The sequence below is a fragment of the Amblyraja radiata genome, chromosome 5 (assembly GCF_010909765.2).
Source record: "Amblyraja radiata isolate CabotCenter1 chromosome 5, sAmbRad1.1.pri, whole genome shotgun sequence".
In the NCBI taxonomy this organism is placed as follows: domain Eukaryota; kingdom Metazoa; phylum Chordata; class Chondrichthyes; order Rajiformes; family Rajidae; genus Amblyraja; species Amblyraja radiata.
In genome coordinates, this window is record NC_045960.1 from 22,129,144 (window position 1) to 22,150,643 (window position 21,500).

At 43.1% G+C, this 21,500-nt stretch overlaps 2 protein-coding genes across 6 annotated transcripts in view; one reads left to right on the forward strand and one right to left on the reverse strand.

The window, feature by feature from the left end:
• Positions 1-4,351: 4,351 nt before the first annotated feature.
• On the forward strand, positions 4,352-9,265 carry dnph1 (2'-deoxynucleoside 5'-phosphate N-hydrolase 1). The gene is made up of 4 exons (XM_033020719.1): positions 4,352-4,727; positions 5,349-5,420; positions 6,928-7,038; positions 9,022-9,265. The coding sequence occupies exons 1-4, from the start codon at positions 4,586-4,588 to the stop codon at positions 9,132-9,134; spliced, it is 438 nt and encodes a 145-aa protein (XP_032876610.1). The 5' UTR covers positions 4,352-4,585; the 3' UTR covers positions 9,135-9,265.
• Positions 9,266-11,386: 2,121 nt separating this feature from the next.
• The window catches only part of cul9 (cullin 9), a 153,424-nt gene continuing 143,310 nt past the window's right edge, over positions 11,387-21,500 (reverse strand). For 4 of the 5 annotated variants that reach the window (XM_033020721.1, XM_033020723.1, XM_033020722.1 and 1 more), the window contains exon 40: positions 11,387-12,005. In XM_033020721.1, the coding sequence (XP_032876612.1) occupies positions 11,825-12,005 (181 nt within the window). In that variant the 3' untranslated portion in view covers positions 11,387-11,824. Of the gene's footprint in view, positions 12,006-15,645; positions 15,888-21,500 lie in introns of all 5 variants that reach the window. The other variant, XR_004411993.1, reaches the window with a different exon arrangement.

The following is a 21,500-nucleotide window of genomic DNA, read 5'->3' on the forward strand; positions in this document are numbered from 1 at the left end:
CACTTTGACCATAGTGTGGAAGTCTGAAGAAGGGTCTCGACCCGAAACGTCACCTATTCCTTTGCTCCATAGATGCTGCCTCACCCGGTGAATTTCTCCAGCATTTTTGTCTACCTTCGATTTTTCCAGCATCTGCAGTTCTTTCTTAAACATAGTGTGGAAGCAGGCACTTGAGCCCAACCTGCCCACACTGGCCAACATGTCCCAGCTACATCACTAGTCCCACCTGCTCGCATTTGGTCCATATCCCTCCAAACCTGTCATATCCATGGACCTGTTTAACTGTTTCTTACACATCGGGATAGCCCCTGCCTCAACTACCTCCACTGGCTGCTTGTTTCATACACCCACCACCCCTTGTGTGAAAAAGTTACCCCTCAGATTCCTGTTCAATCTTTTACCTTTCAACATCTATTTCTCTCATGATTTGATACACCTCAATAAGATCACCCCTCATTCTCCTGCCCTCCAAGGAATAGAGCCTCATCCTACTCAACCTCTCCCTATAGCTCAGACCCTCTAGCCCTGGCAACATCCTCGTAAATCTTCTCTCTACCCTTTACAACATGACATCTTTCCTATAACATGTGCCCAGAACTGAACACAATGCTCCAACTGAAAATTTGATTTTAAAATGTTAGTTCCTGTCCTGACCTATCAATCTCCATCTCATAACATTTCCCATGCAATACCTGTCCCTTCCCACCATCAAGCGACTCAGAAACGTCTTTCCAAGTGAAGTAGCTATTCACTAAAGATAGACACAAAAGGCTGGAGTAACTTATCTCTGGAGAAAAGGAATAGGTGACATTTTGGGTCAAGACCCTTCTTCAGACTGAGAATCGGGGAGACGAAACCGAGGAATATGAACCGAGGTGATAACGAGTAATTCAAACAGTGAAACTCAGCAGGACGACAGTGAAACTAGTGTGACGAGTAGGGTGGGTGAGGGACGGAGAGAGAGGCGATGCAAGGGTTACTTGAAGTTAGATAAATCAATATTCATACTGCTGGGTTGTAAGCTGCCCAAACGAACTATAAGGTGCTGTGCCTCCAATTTGCATTTGGCTTCACTCTGACAGTAGAAAAGGCCCAGGACCGAAAGGTCAGTATAGGAATGGGAAAGGGAGTTAAAGTGTTTGGTAACCGGGAGATCAAGTAGGCCAAGGCGGACTATTCACTGACAATTATGACACTCTAGTGTGTTGACCATGTGGCCTCGACCACAATGGAGAGAACAAACACAGATTGGATGATCACTTTGCCTTACATCTGTATTCAGCCTGAAGTAGTTCTGAGTTTCCTGATGCTTGCAACTTCAATTCTCCATCCTTACCCACTCTGACCGATCAGTCTGTGGCCTCCTGCATTGTTACAAATCTCCAACTTTAATTTTTTTCACTCTTTCTGTCTTTTCCGCTTCTTATTACCTTGCCTCCGTTTTCTTTTTCTACTTGTCTGGTCTGGTTTGCACGGTAGGTCCTACAGCCTCATTATTAAGCAAGATTACAAGCAAAGAAGGAAAAAGTACGACCTAACTACCACATTAAGTCATTTGGTCAGTCTGAGATATTGTTCTCATCCTCTCTGCAACTGGAAGGTAACTGAAATGAAACAACAATACCCAACAAATATTAACTACATAAAGGGGAAAAGGGTAACTAGAGCAAGAGTAGGAGCCCTCAGGAATCAAAACAGTCAACTGTGTGGAGCCACGTGAGGTGGGCAAGGTCCTCAATGAGCATTTCTCCTCGGTTTTTACCGTGGAGGACTGAGGAACTGGGGTCAGTCAATGGAAGTGGCTTGAGGGCAGTCAGTCAGTATTACGGTCGAAGAGGTGCTGAAGGTCCTGTCTGACGCTGAAGGTAGACAATTCTCCTGGATTGGATCAGATATGTCCGAGGACACTGGAAAACCAGATAGGAAATTGTGGAAGCACTGGCTGAAATTTATGAGTTGTCATTAAATACAGGAGAGGTGCCGGAAGACGGCAAATGCAGCCTCTATTCACGAAGAGCTGCAGGGGAAAGGCTGTGAGCTATAACCGTTGGAAAGTTACTAGTATAGAGTATTCTGAATGATAGGATATACATGCATTTAGATGGACAAGGGGTGATTCGGGAGAGCCAGCATGGTTTTTTACATGGAGTTGGTGTCTCACAAATCTGATTCAGTTTTTTCAAGATGTGACCAAAAAGGTTATTGAGGGCAGAGCTTTAGATGTATATATGAACTTCAGCAAAGCATTCAACAAGGTTCCCCATTGTATGCTGCTCAGGAAGGTTAGGTCGCATGGGATCTATGGAGAGATAGCTGAACGGATAGAAATTGGTAATGTTGGAAGGTTGCTTCTCAACTGGAGGCCTATGACTAGTGGTGTGCCTCAGGGTTCGGTGATGGGCCCCATTACTATTTGTCATTATATCAATGATTTGGATGAGAGCTTACTTGGCAATATTAGCAAGTTTGCAGATCATACAAAAGTGGGCGGTATTACAGATAATGAAGATAGATGTCAAAAATTGCAGCAAGATCTTGATCAGTTGGCCAGGTGGGCTGAGGAATTTAGTAGAGAAATGTGAGGTCTTGGAAAGCCTAACATGGGCAGGACCTACACAGTGAACAGTAGAGCAGAGGGTTCTAGGAGTGCAGGTACATAGTTCCTTGAGGGTGGCATCACAGGCAGATAAGATGGTCAAAGTATTTTGGCACATTAGCCTTCATCTGTTGGAGTATTAAATATAGAAGTTGGGAGGTCATGTTGAAGTTATAGAAGAAGTTGGTAAGGTCACATATAGAGCATTGTGTTCAGTTCTGGACACCATGTTACAAGAAAGATGTTGTCAAGTTGGAAATGGTACAGAGAAGATTTACGAGGAGGTTGCCAGGACTGGAGGACCTGAGCTACAGGGAGAGGTTGAGCAGGTTGGGCCTCTATTCTGTGCAGGAGGAGAGGTGATCTTATAGAGGTGCATAAAATCAGAAGAGGAATAGATTGCATAGACAGACAGAGTCTGTTGCCCAGAGTAGGGGAATCAAGAACCAGATGACATAGGTTTAAGGTGAAGGGGGAATTTTTTTCATAGGAATCTGAGGGGTCACTTTTTCCACACAAAGTGGGGTCTGTGTATGGAACTATCTGCCAGAGGAGGTAATTGAGGCAGGGTCTATTGTAAAGTTTATGAAACAATTAGACAGGTACATGGATAGGACAGGTTTAGAGGATATAGGCCAAATACAGGCAAGTGGGGGTGGTGTAGATGGGTCGGTGTGGGCAAATGGAGCTGAAGGGCCTGTTTCCACGGTGTATGACTTTATGGCCAAAAACAAATTGCTGAAGGAACTCTCTGGATCAGGCAGCATCTATAGAGGTAAAGGCCAGCAGTTAGTTTTTTTGTTCTAGATTACATCATTTGCAGTCACTTGGTCTGTATTTCTTTCAACAGATGTTGCCTGACCCATGAGTGTTTTCATCATGTGGCAAGTCAGTATCTGTGGAGAGATATGGAACAGATGACATTTCCGACATACCGACTCCTTTAATTCCTCAGAGTAAGTGCAGCTACTGTGGAGGGATTGAAGAGTGCCAACCCAAACATAGAAACATAGAAAATAGGTGCAGTAAGAGGCCATTCTTCGACCCAGCACCGCCATTCATTGTGATCATGGCTGATCGTCCCCAATCAATAACCCGTGCCTGCCTTCTCCTCATATCCGTTGATTCCACTAGCCCGTAGAGCTCTATCTAACTCTCTCTTAAATCCATCCAGTGATTTGGCCTCCACTGCCCTCTGTGGCAGGGAATTCCACAAACACCGTCTGTCCATTTCCCTCCACAGCTGCTCAGTTCCTCCAGCAGTTTGTTTTCAAAATTCCAGCATCTGCAGTCACCCCTCTGAGTCTCGCCAATTTCTACAGATCCACCAGTGAGAGCATTCAATCCGACTGCATCGCAGCTTGGCTCGACAGAAGGCAGAACCCAAGAGCCTCTTGTGCTGTTCCAATGATGCTCAAAGACTGGAAGTTCCGGGTTGCCTCCGCAGACTGAATGGAGCTGTTCTACAAAACTGTCATCCAATGTGCCCGTTGCTTCTCCCTTTTGAAGCGACTACTTTGTCAGAAACAGATGTTATACGTTCATTGGTATTGTTTACGGTTGTGGTGTATACGGAAATATAGTGAAAGTCCGGCATCTGCAGTTCCTTGTTTCCATTGAATAAACTTTGCGTGCTATCCAGTCAAATTCTACCAGCCGCGAGTAAAACCAAGCCAGATACCAGTACAACTTCCTGTGCAAAAGTACAAAAACCCGGAATGCAGAATACAGTGGTTACATTACCAAAGCTCCGCTCTATGATCTTTGGCAGTTACAACGTTAGAGTTCAGATAAAGAAAAGTGCAAAGGACGCAATGAGGAATGTTTGGCGGAGGGGAGGGGAGGGGACGCCGACTCTTTATCTGTCTCATTTTAACACCAGCAGCAAGTTAAAGAGTAACGCGGGGTCAGCGGTGCGCTTCGCGGACTGTCCCCGCCCAACAGCTCCCCAGCCCGGGGGCGCCAGCCACATTGCAGCGGGAAGCGGCCATGAGTCTCCGCATTTACTTCTGCGGCAGCATCCGAGGAGGGCGAGGGGACGCGGGCATTTACTCCAGGATCATCGGCCAGTTGAAGAGATTCGGCCAAGTTCTCACCGAGCACGTCGGCCGCCCCGAGCTCAGCGAGAAAGGTCCCGGTGCAGAGTTTCCAAACGCGCGGGGGCCGCGGCTCCGGGGTCGGGCTGGTGAGAGGCTCCCTCACTCCCTCCCGGGGGGAGAGAAGGCACCCTCCGGGCCCGGGGTGGAGACGGAGACTCCTTCCCGGTCCCATATGGAGGAGGGGGGGATAGAGAGCACCCGGCCACAGGTGAGGGGAGGGAAGGGTGGAGGATTGGCCATTCCTCAGCTGAGGAAAAGCGTTGGCAGAACTCAGCGGGTCGCACCGTCGTGATGCCGCTGGAATTGGAAACTGATGGTAAACGCATCAGTCCGAAAGATCCCGAATCCAAACGACGTGGGTCCACTGCCTCCACCGGTGCTGCCCGGTCCGCTGAACCTCCCTCACCTGCCAAAAAAGTTGAGTTTCCCCCAAAAAAACATCCTCACGTCTGTCGGAGGATAGTTGCTGACAGACCAAACCAACTCGTCCATGGTGCAAAACTCACCTCATACAGACTGAATGGTTGTGTTTGCCATCTCCTACTTGTGGCACTGCCGCACTGATCGATCTCAGGCAGGTTGTTGTCGGGGCTGCCATCGTCCCAGGTGCACGTCATCAGCGAGGGTTCATTTCATTTCTGCTTGTTTCACAGGGGAGGGTGGAATGCAAGTTGATGATAAACACATCCACGATAGAGATTTGCAATGGCTGCGGGAGGCTGACGGTGAGTCTGAGATGCACTCGGAAGCTGCGGATACTTTCATTTCAAAAATCAACCCTTAAACTGTTGAGATATTTAATTCTTAATTTATGTGGAGAGACTAGCAGAAGCCTAATGTCACAACTTAAAAGGTGAACCTACCAGCACAACTTGCTGTTAGCCAATGCAAATGTTGCTTCCTAATTCTGAGTAGCACCGGTTTCTGTTTTCTGTACTTAAGGGTGGCGGTGTTTACTTCTGAATAAAAGAACATGAACACCATTTCTCCGGTGAGTTGGATCCAATTCAACCATGGCCTGCATTATGTTTTAACAGAAGATAAAGAAGCAGGAGTAGGCAATTCAGAACTTTGTGTTGGTTGTGACATTTAGGAAAAAAATATCCTTTATATTATTCCAACACTTCGTTTTTTTTAATTGAATTGAATAAATGTTACTGCTCATGTATTTAACCTTTTGTACCAAAGGCCATCACAAATCATTTCCCTTATTGCTTGCTGTACTGCGTTAATCATGCACAAAGACATTGAAAGACATCTGCTGAAAAGCAACACATTTACCCGTGCTATTTTGAAATCATTATTCCATTTTAGTCTTATTCCTAAAGTGGATGATCTAATACTTTTTTACACCTTATTTAATCTGTCATGTCATTGCCCATTCATTTAATCTGGATATGTCCCCTCATATCCTCTTCACAGCCCATACTATCAGCCAGCTTTGTAGCATCAACAAACCTGAATACATTACACTGGATCACCCTCATCAAAAACATTGAAGATTGTAAAGAGCTAGGACCTCAGCTCTGATCCAGCAGTACCCCACTAGATAGAGCCACACAATCCAAAAATGACCATCTGATTGTCTGTCATTTCACTCGTACTTTACCTCCAATACCTCTGCCCTCCAATTTTGTGTAACAATCTCTTGTGTGGCACCATTTCAAAGTACTAGTTGGCCTCAATTCTGCTAGTTACAGCCCAAAAAACATTCAAATAATTTGGTAAACATGATTTTCTTTCTTAAATCTGATGATAGCCCCCCCCCCCAAAAAAATTATTTTCAGTGCTCTATTGATGTCTTCACTGGATTTTAATTAACATTTGTGTACATCTGCTCCATATGTGTTTGCTCCCCTGATTTTCATGATGTACAGAATGTTGTCACCTACCTTCCTTGACCAAAGCAGGCGATCTTGTATATCCCACACTGAATATGTTTTCCAAGATTTTGTCCACTTGCTGAACCACTGATTGCACTCATTCACAGATTATATACTCTAAGTTACTGTTGTCTGTAAACTTCAGTAACAGCCTCTTTTTCTCTATCTGAGTACTTGTTAAAGTTTCAATGGGTAACCCTATTATTGTCATGACTGAGGCAAGTTATTTTGATATACACCCAGGTCCAAACTAACAACGTCCTTGTTTGCACATATTAGCCGCCATGAAAAGGAAGATGTTTTTAATCTTGTTTTGAATAATGTAATCAAATCTCTTTCCCCTCGGTAGTGATTGTGGCAGAGGTCACTCAACCTTCTTTGGGTGTTGGTTATGAAATTGGGAGAGCTCTGGCCATGAATAAGAAGATTCTGTGCCTGTTCCGGACACCGTCAACCTATGGTGCGTACCTGAATCGCAAAGAGTCTAAACAAACCTAGGGTCTGAGCACTTTGCTCTGCTTAAAACACAAGATCAAGTTAAATTCCAAATGTATTTTCTCAAGTATATCAAGTACTTTCCCATCCCTCTTGCTTTATAATCTTATTTTCTTGGAAAAAATGCACCACAGAGGATATATGTTTATTCTCAAGTTTTACTAATTTGGATTACAAGTTCTGATGCTGAAAGGTGAACTGGAATGTTTAAATTGGTATTAATTGAATTTGTATTAATATTGTACTAATATAGAACTACAATATCTAGAACTAATCTGTTTTGCGTGCTGAGGAAACTGTCTGGAAATAATATACATGTAATGAACAAATGCACAGGAACAGACCCCATGTCACTATCTGTACTGAACATGCCAAGTTAAACTCCTCTGCCGGCATGTGATTCATATCCATCTCTTTCCTGCATATCCATCTGCCAATCTAAAAGCCTCTTCAATGCTATTATCGTATCTGCCTCCACTATCAATCCTGGCAGCATGTTCCAGACAACTACCATTTTCTGTGTAAAAAAAACATTCCCTGCGCAATTTCTTTAAATTATAAACCTGTCCCTCTAGTCTTTAACATGAAAGAGATTCCGATTGTCTACTCTATCGATGCCTCTCATACTTTAATATATTTCTATTTGGCTTCTCCTCAACTTGATGCTTCAAGGAAAACAATCCACTATTTCCAACCTCTACTTATAGCTAGTACTCTCTAATCCAGGCAGCATTCTGGTAAATCTCTACTGCACCTTTTCCAAAGCCTCCATATCATTCCTGTAATGGGGCGGCCAGAGCTATATGTAATTCTCCAACAGCGGCCTAACTGAAGTCCTATAAAGCAGCATCATGACTTTCTGACTCTTACACTCCAACTGATGACGGAAAGCATACCCTATGCCTTCTTTACCACTCTATCGATTTGCTTTGCTATTTACAGACAACGAGATCCCTCTGTCCATCAATGCTGTGAAAGGTCTTACCATGAACTATGTACTTTCCCCTCACATTCAACCTCCCAAGTACAACATATATTGCGAAATCCAAGCAAGCAGCCTTCATGAGCCACATCCTCATAGTGGTTGGGAAATACGAGTAGTGGGTACAGACTGTTTCTTTGTTTCAATTCAAATATAAGTTCTATATTTGTGGGATTGTAACACTTATGCTATGCTGGTGTTCACTTTTAAATTACTTTTAAATTATGGTCACTTTTATACCTAAAACGCACTAGACAACACAGGAAAGGTTTGAGTGCATTATGAGGATTCCCTGCTATAGGAAAGATACCATTAAGCTGGAAAAAGAGCAGTGGAGATTTATGAGGATGTGGCCAGGACCCAAAGGCCTGAGCTATGGGGAGAGGTTGGGCAGGATAGGACAATTTTCCTTGGAGTGCAGAAGGGTAAGGAGTGATCTTGGAGATATATACAATCTTGTGGATTAGACCGTGTAAATGCATTCTTTTTTTCAATGTAGATCATGGGTTTATGGTGAGAGAGAATCCTGAGGGACAACTTTTTCACATAAAGGTTGATATGTATATGGAACAGGTGGCCAGAGATAATAGTTATGGCAGGTACAATAACAACATTTGGACATTTATCAGGAAAGGTTTTAGGTAGTCATGTAAGACATTGCCTAGCTCCTGCGGCTCCACATAAATTACCACTCTGATCCTTAAAGGGATATACTTACCCGTTTCTTCTTTATGCTCGGAATCTTTTGGGATTCTCGTTTACCTTATCTGTCAGTAATATCTTGTATACCTGTTTTGCCCTCCTTATTTTCTCCAGTAAACTCCTAAATCCCTTGTGCTCCTCAAAAACTTGCTTGATCCCACTTGCCTATACTTGGTGTATGTCCATATTTTTCTGACCGGAACCTCGTAATACCTCATCAACCTGGGTGTTGACCAGTGATTTATTGAATCATTTGTTTTCTAGCTCTTTCCGCAATGATTCGAGGAGCAGCGAATGGAACAAACGTCCATGTGAAGGATTATTCAGAGGAGAAAGTGGAAATAGTCATACAACAATATTTTGAGCAACAGCTATAGGCATGGATAAAGCACAGTGTACTCCAATTACTAAAATAGGAAGCCCTATGTGCATCATGTTAACTGTTTGTGCTTTGTACTTACATGCACGTAAATCCCTTGAATTAAAATACAAGATGTCTGGACGACAATTTGTGTTTTGGTTAAAATAGAAGAGGTGCGTGTGATTTCACCTCCTGGTTTAAGTTTATTTTCTCTGTAGTGGACAACACTGGATAGCTCACATTACCAACATAACTTCAGACTTTTAAAGAGTCCTGAAATTACAAATTAAGAATAGCTGATTTTCAAATATTGTTCAGTCAAATTTAAATCCTTCTGTTTGAGTTGTTGGGATTATTGAAAGGGGAAGATCAAAGGAAGCAAGATGTATTTTAAGCAATTGTCCTTATTGCACCTACCATATCCCTGAGCATTTCAGTTAAATGTTAATTTGAATTTACTTTTGTAACTTGGCCAAACATGGCGACTAATTTGGGATGGATTTGGGGTTTGGGGACTGGGAGTGGATTTATCAAAGATGCAAGACACAACAGAGCAACATTGTAAATGCAACATTTTTAAAAAAATTCCCCTTTGGGAGGGCACAAAGTAGAGAATAAAACAATTGAAGTATCGGAGTGAACTGATTATGATATGGAATATTGGGCCACATTTCAAGTCCTGATTTCATGTTGTTGGAAAACTAAACTGAAGCTAAGAGAATACATGAGCACAAAACTGCGGATGATATAATTGTGTTAAAGAATAAAGACTGTGGGTTTCTGGAAGTTCACTCTGCTCCCAATTCTAACTGTTAACTATTTTCCTCTGGTTTGGAATCACCCAAAACATCAACCATTTACCCTTTGAGAGAAACTTGAGAGTGTTTAAGAAGTTGGTAACATTTAGTTTGTTTTTTTAAATCAATATCTGATACATTAAAATTTAATGTAAGATCTGTCACCAGAGATTATTGGAATTTTCTCCTTTGGAAATATCATAATATTCAAAACACTTCAACTTGCTTTTAAAAGGGATTTTTTTACATTAAAAAAAGGAATGCTGAAGTGACTTGAGATTTCAAAGGTTCAAAGGTTCTTTATTTGTCACACACACCAATTGGTGTAGTGAAATGTGGATTGCCATTGCAGCACATTAAAAAGAATACAACATAACAATAATAAAGAAATTTAAACATAAAAACATCCCCCCACAATGGTTCCCCATTATGAGGGAAGGCACAAAGTCCAGTCCCCATCCCCATGTCCACCCATAGTCAGGCCTATTGAGGCCTCCGCAGTCGCCTTTACAGAGGCCCAATGTCCCAGGTCCTTCTCGCCGGATGATGGTGCTCCAGCGTCGGGAGATTCCTCTCAGCGGCTTGGGTACCTGGAGCGGCAGCTTCCTTACCCGAGACCGCGGCTTCTGAAGCCAACAAGGCCGCGCTGGATGAGCTCCACCACTGGCGATCTCGGCAAGAGATCCCAGGCTCCTGATGTAAAGTTCAGCGCCGCAGCTGGCCGCTCCACAGACCCGCGATGTTTCATCGGCGGTCCCAGCATACCTGAGCTCCAGCGCGGCGACCCGGGCAAAACATCGCCCGCTCCGTGATAACGCTGTGCCGCCGCCGATGCCGCGGTTCTGGCAGGTCCCCTCAGGAAACACCGCTCCAGGACCGCTGGTAGGCCTTGAGGACGGGTCGAAGGAGGAAAGCTTGGAGGAAAGCCGCCTCTCCGACCAGGGAGGGTCCTGAAAAGCAGCTTCCCCCTTCCCACCCCCCCACCCCCCACATAAAAAAGACTACACCTCCAAAAACAAAACACTTTAACTCACTAAAAATTTAAAAAAGAGGTGAAAAAACGGACAGCTGCAGGCTGGGCAGCCATACCCATACAGGACGGCTCCCCCGTGTGTGACTTGAGCTTTGTTGCTAAAGCTAAGAGAGATGGCAAGCTGAAGAGATTCAGGAAACAATCCCACCGGTGAATGGGTTGCAGTGGGAGTGCTTGGATGAACGTGGCATTAAAGTTCAGTGGTGGTTCAATAACAGATTCATAAGAGTGAGCTGGCATGAGACAAGCTGAAATCGCAGGTGTGCTTAGGAAGGCCTTGGATGAATTAGTAAAACAAGAATTTTAAAATCTGCAAACAAGGTGGCAGAATGTTGAGGTTAAAAAGGGGTGATTTTTCATATTGAGACAGTGTGGGGAACAATTACATTTTATTTGATTAAATAAAAAATGGATAAGGAGGAAGAGAGTACAAGTTTATACATTGGAAGTATTTTATTTTCATAACTTGCATAACTGGAATTTGTCAAAGATAGAACATTATGCAAACGGTGGAAGCTTTCAGCTTTGATGCCCTTCGTTTCTTTGCTGAACATAGTGTACATCTCCCACAACCAACTCAGTAGCAGGTTTTCAGTCCCTTCTCAGGGAGTGTAGTTAAATACATGTAACAAAAAATTCCCTCAGCATTTTTCCTTCGTTGTATTTTTTTTAACTTGAATCTGAACTCCAAAATAAATTCAGCTTTTAAAAGAAATTAAGTAGCCAGTTAACCAGAGGTGGCCCAACAAAAAAGTGGAGGGTGCTGTTATCAGAGTGCATCGGGATAATTTGATCCGACTATAATCAGTTACATTTCTTATTTTACCTTAAATTGTCCACTCATTCAGAATATATATAAATAAATCTCAACTCTCTTTAGTCATAAACATCGTCATCTTCCAGATAAAAGAAATCTCTTTCCAGATTCTCAGATTCATCTGAAAAATCATCTTCGTCAATATCTTCATTATCATACGTATCATGCCATTCTGGGACATATTCATCATCATCTTCGTATTCTTCATCCTCGTCCTCTGTTTGGCTGTCTGATTTCGCTCTGTGGCAAACAGGAGTGGTTATAATTTTGGAATATTTAGGGGCTGTTCTAAGTAGCTTTTCTGGGCTGGTATGGACACTATGGGCTGGATGGCATTCAGTATTGTAAATATGTATGGTTCTCTGTGTTGAGAACCTATGAAATAATCCAGGACCCCCTTCTGTTTCTGAAAGATGCTTTCTTGTTTCAGGGATATTTCATTTCTGTTAACTTCATATTTATTTGAAAAAATGTTTCAAACAAGCTGAAAGGTTAAGAATCATAATTCCATCTTCCTCAAAACTATATGGGCCAGCCGACAGTGTACTTTATAATAAATGAAAATAACAATGTAGATGATAAAGATGGATATCAAATTTGAATGACCATCGGTACAATTTTAAAGGACAATAGAATACATTATAATGACCCCTGAATGGCAGTTTACATTCTCTCAATGAAACTGATGCTATCTCTTATAAGTGAACGGATAAAATCAATTATATCCACATTTCATTAATTTTATAGCCACGGCAATATATTGCACAACTTTACAATAAACACTTAAATGCACTCTAAAATAGCTTTGCAAACCACTCGGTTGTACCATTACTGCTAGGTGAAGACAAAGAATAACCAGATGGACTACTAGGCACCAACTGAGGCAATGAAACCAGACAAGAGTCAAGCAGCATGAAAACTGGCTATCGGCCCAACTCATCCATGCTGACCAAGATGGCCATCTATGCTGGTCTCATCTGCCCACATTTGATCCATAGCCTGATAAACCTTTCCCATTCATGTATCTATTTAAAAATCTCTTAAATGTTCCTGCAACAACCACTTCCTCTGGCCGCACATTTTATATACTCACACCCTATGAAAATGTTGCCTCTATGGTTCCTATTAAATCTTTCTCATCTTATGCCTTCTAGTTCTTGATTCACCTACCCTGGGAAAAAGACCATACATTCACTCTATTACCTCATGATTTTATACATCTCGATAAGATCATCACTCATCCTCCCACATTCCAAGGCACAGTTTTAGCCTGCCCAATCTCTCCATAAATGTCAATCCCTGGAGTCCTTGTATATCTGCACTCTTTCCAGCTTAATGACATCTTTCTTATAGCTGGGTGACTAAAACAGAACATAAAACTGTACGTATGCCGTCACTAACATTGTGACAACTGCAACAAACTTTCACAACTTCTACACCTTTTACTGATGATGGCCAGCATGCTAAAAGCATCCCTCAACACCTTGTCGTCCTGTGATATCATTCCTGTATTTACTTGTACATATATTGTCAGTACTTGGTCCCTTGGTTGTACAACACCACCCACGACCCAACCCGTTCACTGTAAAAGTCGTACCCCGGTTTTATTTAGGGGATCTGCAAGGATGAGAGGATATCTGGTAGAAACATATAACATTCTTAAGGGATTGGACAGGCTAGATGCAGGACAAATGTTCTCAATATTGGGGGAATCCAGAACCAGGGGTCACAGTTTAAGAAAAAAAAAGTAGGCCATTTAGTACTGAGATGAGGAAAAACCTTTTCTCCCAGAGAGTTGTGAATCTGTGGAATTCTCTGCCGCAGAAGGCAGTGGAGGCAAATTCACTGGATGTTTTCAAGAGAGTTAGTTATAGCTCTTAGGGTTAACAGAATCAAGGGATATGGGGAGAAAGCAGGAACGGGGTACTGATTTTGGATGATCAGCCATGATCATATTGAATTGCTGGCTCGAAGGGCCGAATGGCCTACTCCTGCATCTATTTTCTATGTTTCTATGACCCAAAATGTGAAGGCAGCTGGCAAAGCATCAAGACAGACCTGGAAGGGCAGAGTTTAAAAACTAACAGTCACCCGCCCATCCCTATAGAAAATGTTCCAGTCCCTATCTGTGTCAGCATGCTGCAAGAGCCAGACAAAATTCAGACATGGCTGCTAATAGAAAATAACATTTATGCCACAGAAGTACATCAAAAAGAGATACGGAAATAAAGTATCTATTTCCTGCACCAATATCTGACATCTGGATAGAGCAAGGAAAGTTATCCTGGTTCTCGCCTTCTACCCCACCAGTCTCCATATTCCACACATCATCCTTCACAATTTATGCCATCCTCAACAAAATTCTGTCATGTAATGTATAATCCCTTCCTCTTTCAGTATTTTAAAAGGACTGTCTCCTTCATAACACCCTGGTCAATCCTTCCATCCCCACACACTTGCCCTGTTGCAGCAGCTGCAAGAGATGCAACTCCCTGTCCTTTCATCTCTCCCCTTCCCATCATCCGGGACTACAGCAATCTCTCCAGGTGACACAGGGACTTACTTGCACTTTTATTAGGCTAGTGCGCTATATTTGGTGCTCACTATGTGGTCTCCTCTGCGGTGGAGAAATCAAAAGCAGAATGGATGGTTAATTTTGCCAAGCATCCACCTTCATTCATCAGGAGTGATCCTGAGCTTCATTACTTTAATTCGACATCCTACTTTGATTTATCTGTCCATGGCCTCCTGAAATACCAGAGCAAAGCTAAAATGAGTATTAGGACAACTCCTCCTCTTCAATTTGGGTATGTTCCAACTGTAGAAACTCAGTAGTGAATTCTCCATGAGGTTTTTCTCCACATTAGTGCAACCTGATCTCTCTCCCTGTCACCGATTGTCCTACCCATTCCTCCTGCCACCTTCTCTGCAATTTATATCTCATTCCCAGTTCTAACAAAAGATATCTGCGCTGAAACATTGTTTTCTTTCCACAGTAGCTGCTTGACCTTGTTTCCACTATTTCCTGTGTTTTCAGATTTCCAGCATTTGTAGTTTTTTCTACTTTCAGGAGAAATGAACTACCTACCCTTGCCTTTGGGTGGCATTACCATTACCAAGTCGCCCCTATCAAGTGCTGCAGGTCACTATTGAGAGGAACCTCAGCTGGTCCATGCATGTAAATACCACGGCTACCTGAGCAGGTCAGACGCAGGTAACCGGCAGTGAGTGACTTATTTCCTGACATCCTACAGCTCTTCTACGTTTGACAAGTCAGGCGTGTGACGCAATACATTTTTGTAGCTCCAACTACAAATGTGGGTCAACACCATCTAGAACAAAACATCACAGTGTGCATCGTCGATAAAATACATGACAGTTACTCATCTCCATTATCCAGCAGCATCTGACAAGCCTGTGATCTCCACTACCAAGGAGGAAAGGGCATCTTGTGCATGGAAACATTCCCTTCCAAGTTACACAAGTTGCCAACCTGGATATTCCCAGCAGGTTGTGAGGACAGCTTCAGCAGAAGGACTGCAGCTTTCCACCACCTCCTTATGGGCAATTAGGGATGGGAAATAAATACTACCCTCGCCAGCGACAATCAGATCACAAATTGCAACCAAAAGACTGCTGATTTTGGCCAAAATCTTACTTAACATTTTTAAATTGTGGTAGATTCATACCACCAGAGATTTGTACACAGATTGGTTGGTGCTCCTGAGAGTCTGACCTTTGGGATACAAAGTTAAACAGCCAACTTGTTTAAGGAGAATATAAATCCAATGACACATTCAAAAAAATTCACTCTGGTGTCAGGACCAAGAATTGCAACTTAAAACACAATTTTAACAAAAGCAGATTATTTGGTAATTACCTTGTGACTGTGTGCAAATTGGCTCCCAGAATTCCTACAATGACTACAGTAAAGCTGTTGGGTGGCCAGGAGATCATGGAGGGTGCTGGATCAAAGCTACTCTTTCAGCCCTCAGAAGTTGAATAGATATCTGTTGAACCCTTTGCTTTCTTTTGTTGTTCCACTGAATAGCGGGCAATTAGCAGCGGGGAAGACAGGAAGCAGGAAATGTTACAGCGGGCATCGGCATCAGAAGCAGGAGCCTAACAGAAAAGTCAGTGGCACAGTACATTAAGAAAGCCAGAATTTTAAAAGGGGTGATATTTTGCATAATTGTTGGTTATTTAGCAATATTTCTAAAAAAAAAACGTTTTCCCTCCAAAATGATAAATGGGACATCATGGGATTGTGAAAGGTACTTATAAATGGTCTATCTGATAAGTATCTTGCCTATGGATCTAATCTTCAGTTTTTAATCAAATGCCCTTAATGTTTATCAATTTATAATGATTTCATTAACAGGACAGAGCTTCTGCCTAATGTCGTATTCAATATGAAATGTCGCCAATCCATGCCTTCCACTGATGCTGCCTGACCCGCTGAGTTCCTCCAGCACTTTGTGTTGCACACAAGATTCCAGTATCTGCAGTTCCTTGTGTCTTCATAGTAATCAATGCACTGCGGAACATAACTTTCTGCTATAATCTAGCATGCAAACCAACTGAGCTTGACTGGCTTTGCATCTTTTCTCAAATATTTGTCTGAACATTTTCTGTCTCAGTATCCTCTTCCTGCCCCACAATTCTATCCATAAATACTCAATTTGTAACTCTCATGCATAATGAATCTCCCACCGACTTCAAGGCAAGTATATCTGGCTTTAGATAAATACACTTTTCCATTAGCGGTCGGAGGAAAACTCTACAATTGTAGCAGTTCTGTATGGCAGTCCCCTTGCAACAATGGCTAACGTACTATTTACCTTCATAATTGTTTGTTGAACATGATTATTTCCCCTTAATTTACTCCACTCTTGGCTTCCTTTCTTACCAATTCTCTGCATTTTAGAATCTACAGAATAGTTGTTTCCCACCCACAATGCCTCTCACTCTAAACTTCTTAGCCAAACTTTTCTTCATCTGAAATATCTCCCCTCCTTTTGGCTAATCATCCATTCCTTTAATTAAGCCTTTGTAAAGCACCTTGAGGATTACCGCCGATTTCCATGGTTTGTGACTCCTTGGATGTCCACCTTCATTACCCATCTCCTGCGGTCCTGGTGGGGCAGAACTCACCTATGGTGATGGACTGCTACAAAGATTGAAGGCAACTATATCAGTGTGAACCATCTGAGCAGGGTAGGCCCCATCACAGGAACAGGCTATCCAAGCTTATTAAGCCTGTTCTGCCAGTCATGAGATTAAGACGGTGTAATGCCTACCTCTAATTCTCCATCCCACTCTGACTTATTGAGACATCTTGAGTAACGCCTCCATTTGGAGGATGGAGAAAATTTGCACTTCCATTTACTGCACTTATAGGAGCTTGCTATCCTGAAACCAATTTAGATTATTGCTGTTTGCCATTGTAAATTATGGCAATTACATATGTGCCATTTACATGGAAAATCAATGTTCCTAAAGTGCTTCAAGATTCCACAAGTAAACTTCTGAAGTATCTGGACAACAGAGTGCTTCAAGTGACTATCACTGAAATGCAATCAATCATAGGACGGCACACAGTTTCTTCTGAAACCTAACATAGTCAAATATCAAGACTAATGAGCAAAACTTCCATTTAGTATGATCTCATGGTACCAGTTAAAATTGGATTGGTCACCACATCCATGGAACCAAGTGCTAATCTTAAACTTGTGCTGTGTTGAACTGTACCTCAGCATGGAATTTCCCAAGGAATGGGTATGATTTGGCATCTTTCACGAGGCTCCTTACATTGTTTGGCTCCACAGAAACCAACTCCTATCCTATTTCAGCTATTCCTATCAAACTATCTGTTTAGTCCGCAGCCCCATATTCAAGTTCCTCTGAAGAGCTGCTATGGTATTTGCGTCAGTTCATGTGGCAGTGTCCCACATTCTCACCTTCTTTTGCAAGCAACTTAAATTCCCTGTTAGATTTATTACAGGGCGTCCTATAATTGTGGCCTCCAGTTCTTATCTCTTCATATATTCTCCTGTCAAGCAAAGTCATAATCCTAGAGCTCTATACTAAATGTTCTCTTTGCGAGGAAAGCCCAAGGCTTTATACCCACAGGTATAAACTAAGTTTAGCTTTTTTTTTCAATTACCAACATCCTTTCTATTTTATATGTCTTCATATCTTATTTTATTCTTCTATCTTCTTCCTGATAAGATACAAAAGTGGGCAGAGAAATGGCAGATAGAGTTTAATCCGGGCAAGTGTGAGGTGTTACAGTTTGGGAGGCCAAATGTAAGGGGAAAATATACAATTTATGGCAAGCATTGGGGTAGAGGGATCTTGGGTCCAAGTCCACAACTCCCTGAAATTGGCAACACAAGTAAAAAAAAGCACATTGATTGGGGCATTGAGTATGAGCCAGGAAGACATGATGCAGCTTTAAAGAGATTTGGATAGGCTGCATTTGGAGTATTATGAGCAGTTCTGGTCGATCCATTACAGGAAGCATGTGGAGGCTTTGGAAAGGGGGCAGAGGAGGTTTACCAAAATGATGCCTGGATTAGAGGGTATTAGCTATAGTGAGAGGTTACACAGCCTTGGATAAATCTCTCTGGAACGCTGGAAGTTGCGTGGAGACCTAATAGAAGTATTAAAAATGAGGCATAGATAGGGTAGACAGTCAGAACCTATTTTCCAGGATGGAAATATGGAATACTGGAGAGCATAGCTTTAAAGTGAGAGGGACAAAGTTTAAAGCAGATGTGCAGGGAAAGTGTTTTTTACACAGAAGATGGTGAGCGCCTGGAGCATGCTGGTGGTAGTGGCATTTAAGAGGCTTTTGTATGTACATGGATATGCAAGGAATGGTGGATTGTGTGTTATGTCTAGGCAGATAAAGGTTGGTCTTAACGTCATGTTTGCAATAGTGTGCCGAAGTGCCTGTTCCTGTGCTATACTGTATGTTCGATGATAAATATCAAAACAAAGTCATTTGGTATTGCTTTATTACTGCCAGGTGCAATGCAATACTGTGAAAAGTCTTGTTTTGCTGCTATTCAGGCAAATCATACCATTTATGACTACAATCAAACCATACAAAGAGTGAACCCACAGAAAGCAATTGGCCGAGGTAAAGATCATGGGCATGGCAGGAATATTTGGGGACATCTTTAACCTTTCCCGACTCCATTCTGAGATTCCCATCTGGTTTAAGAAGAGGACAATTATCCCAATGCCAAAGAAAATCAAGGTAGCGTGCCTTAATGCCTACCGCCATGAAGTGCTTTGAGAGGTTGGTCATGGCACACATTCAACTCCAGCTTCTCAGACAGCCTTAATCCATTGGAACACTTATGTTAGACTTCTATTTATTATTGCTCTGCCTAACCATAATTCCAACCAAACTCATCTTCATATTCAAGCAAGAACACATCACCTCACCCTCTGCCACCAGATACTTGACTTCCTGACCAATAGACCATAATCAGTCAGAATAGGTCACAAAACATCCTCTATGATAATTGGTGCTCCACAAGGATGCGTTCTCAGTCTCTTGCGATACTCACTATACATTCACAACAAATTCTGCTCTATCTCCATTTACAAGTTTGCAGATAACACCACCATAGTGTGCCAGATTTCAAACAATGATGAGACAGGTACAGGAAAGGAATAGAGAGCTGAGTAACACTGTCAATATGACAATTTCTCTGTCAATGTCAGCAAAACAAAGGACTTAATCATTGACCTAAGGCAGTGGGGTGGAGCGCACACCCCAGCCTGCATCAATGGTGCTGAAGTGGAGATGGTCGAGAGCTTCAAATTCTTCTGTGTTAATATCACTAATAATATATTCTGGTTCAACTACATTGCCCTTATGGCCAGGAAAGAACACCAACACCTCCTCAGAAGATGAAGGAAATTCAGCATAACTCTTACCGATTTCTACAGATGTACCACAGAATGCATCTTATAAGGATGCATCAAATCTGGCTTGGCAACAGCTCTGCCAAAGACCACAAGAAATTGCAACGTTGTGGAAATAGACCACTCCAACACACAGACCAATCTCTTCATCATTAACTTCATCTACACTTCACGCTGCCTCAGGAAAGCAGCCAACATAGTTAAGAATCATTTACACCCGGGTCATTTGGTCTTCTCCTCTCCCCTATCAGGCAGAAGATGCAAAAGCCTGAAAGCATGTCCCACCCGATTCAGAAAGTTTCTTCCCTGCTGTAATCAGACTATTCAATGGATCTCTCACCAGCTAAGGGCATAGTCCCAATCTACCTCCTGCAGCCCATCAGTGGCGGAAATCCCGGGGGGGGGGGGGGGGGGCCCAGGGGGGACACACATCCCCCCTCTGTTTTGAGAGGTGGTGGACGATCCCCCCCCCCCTCCTTTTTTTGTAATCCGGATTTTAAAACCCGGTGTAATCTCTGCTTTCCGCAAGACAGTGGAGGGTGGGACTGTTGATCGAGGGTGCCGATTGGACGAAAGAGACATCAGTCAGCAGGCAATGGGGACAGGACATGATGATTCAGTGCGATGATTGGAGGAGGGAGGTGTCGGTCAGAGGCGGAAGTAGGGGTGTGGGACTGAGGATAGAGTGCGGTGATTGGAGGAGGGAGACGTGCGCAGGTCATAGGGTCACAACGGCAGCCCTGGACACAGTCCTGTGCCTCATCCGCAACCAGGATCGATCCCAGCCTGCTCTCCAGCGCTGCAATCGCTGCTGAACTGCCACCGGACCACCCCCGTCCCCACCCGAGTGCCCACCCCCATCCATGCGCGGGGGTGGCCAGAGAGGTCGGGAGTCAGACGGCGCGGTAGCCCAAGGCCCACAGCCAGCGGGGAGAAGCAGCGCTAAACCCAACTCAACTCTGCCTGTCCCGCCAGGTTAATCTACAGCCCTGCCTGGACTTAAGGGAAATATGGCCCAGGCTTACAGCCAGTGCGGAGAAGCAGCGCTAGCTCCACGGTTCCGGACTGGTATTCCGTCAGTCCAGGCAGGGCTGTAGGTTAATCCGGCGAGACTGGCAGAGTTGAGCTGACATTTAGCGCTGGATTGAGCTGAAATTACTGTTCACAGGGCCCACGGCTGAGGCCTCCAAAGCCTCGCGTGTGTGTGCGAGTGAGCGCATGCGCGCACGGCCACCAAGAAATAGTGTCCCCCCTGTCCCCTGTCCCCTCCATATTTTGATAGCGATTTCAGTCACTGCAACTCATGCACTTTTTTTAATCAGTGGTTTCTCTACTGATTATTTTTCTCTCTGCATCACCTGTTGTACTTGCATTTCACTGCAAACATGGTACCTTGCACTCTTATGGTATGTTTACATAATATTACTGATAATCTATTGTGATAGTGATTATTGCATATTTATGTGTTACGCTGTTGCGTTAATGTACCTGAAAGGCTGCAGCAAGTAAGAAATTCATTATGTTCCTGGTGCATATGACAATTAAACATATGACAATTAACTTTTGACTTGACTTATCTTGAATTTTGCATCACATGTGAATGTGGAAACGTAACTTAATTACAGCACCAACACCGGATGTGTATTTTGCCAGTTTAGTTTGGATTGGAGACGCACCTATCTTTCATTACATGGATGGCACTGACCCCATCTAAAAATGTTAATCTGGGTTATAACTTGGTTCTTAGACTCAAAGCAATTTCACACTCATCCTTTCCTTTCCTTTCCTTTA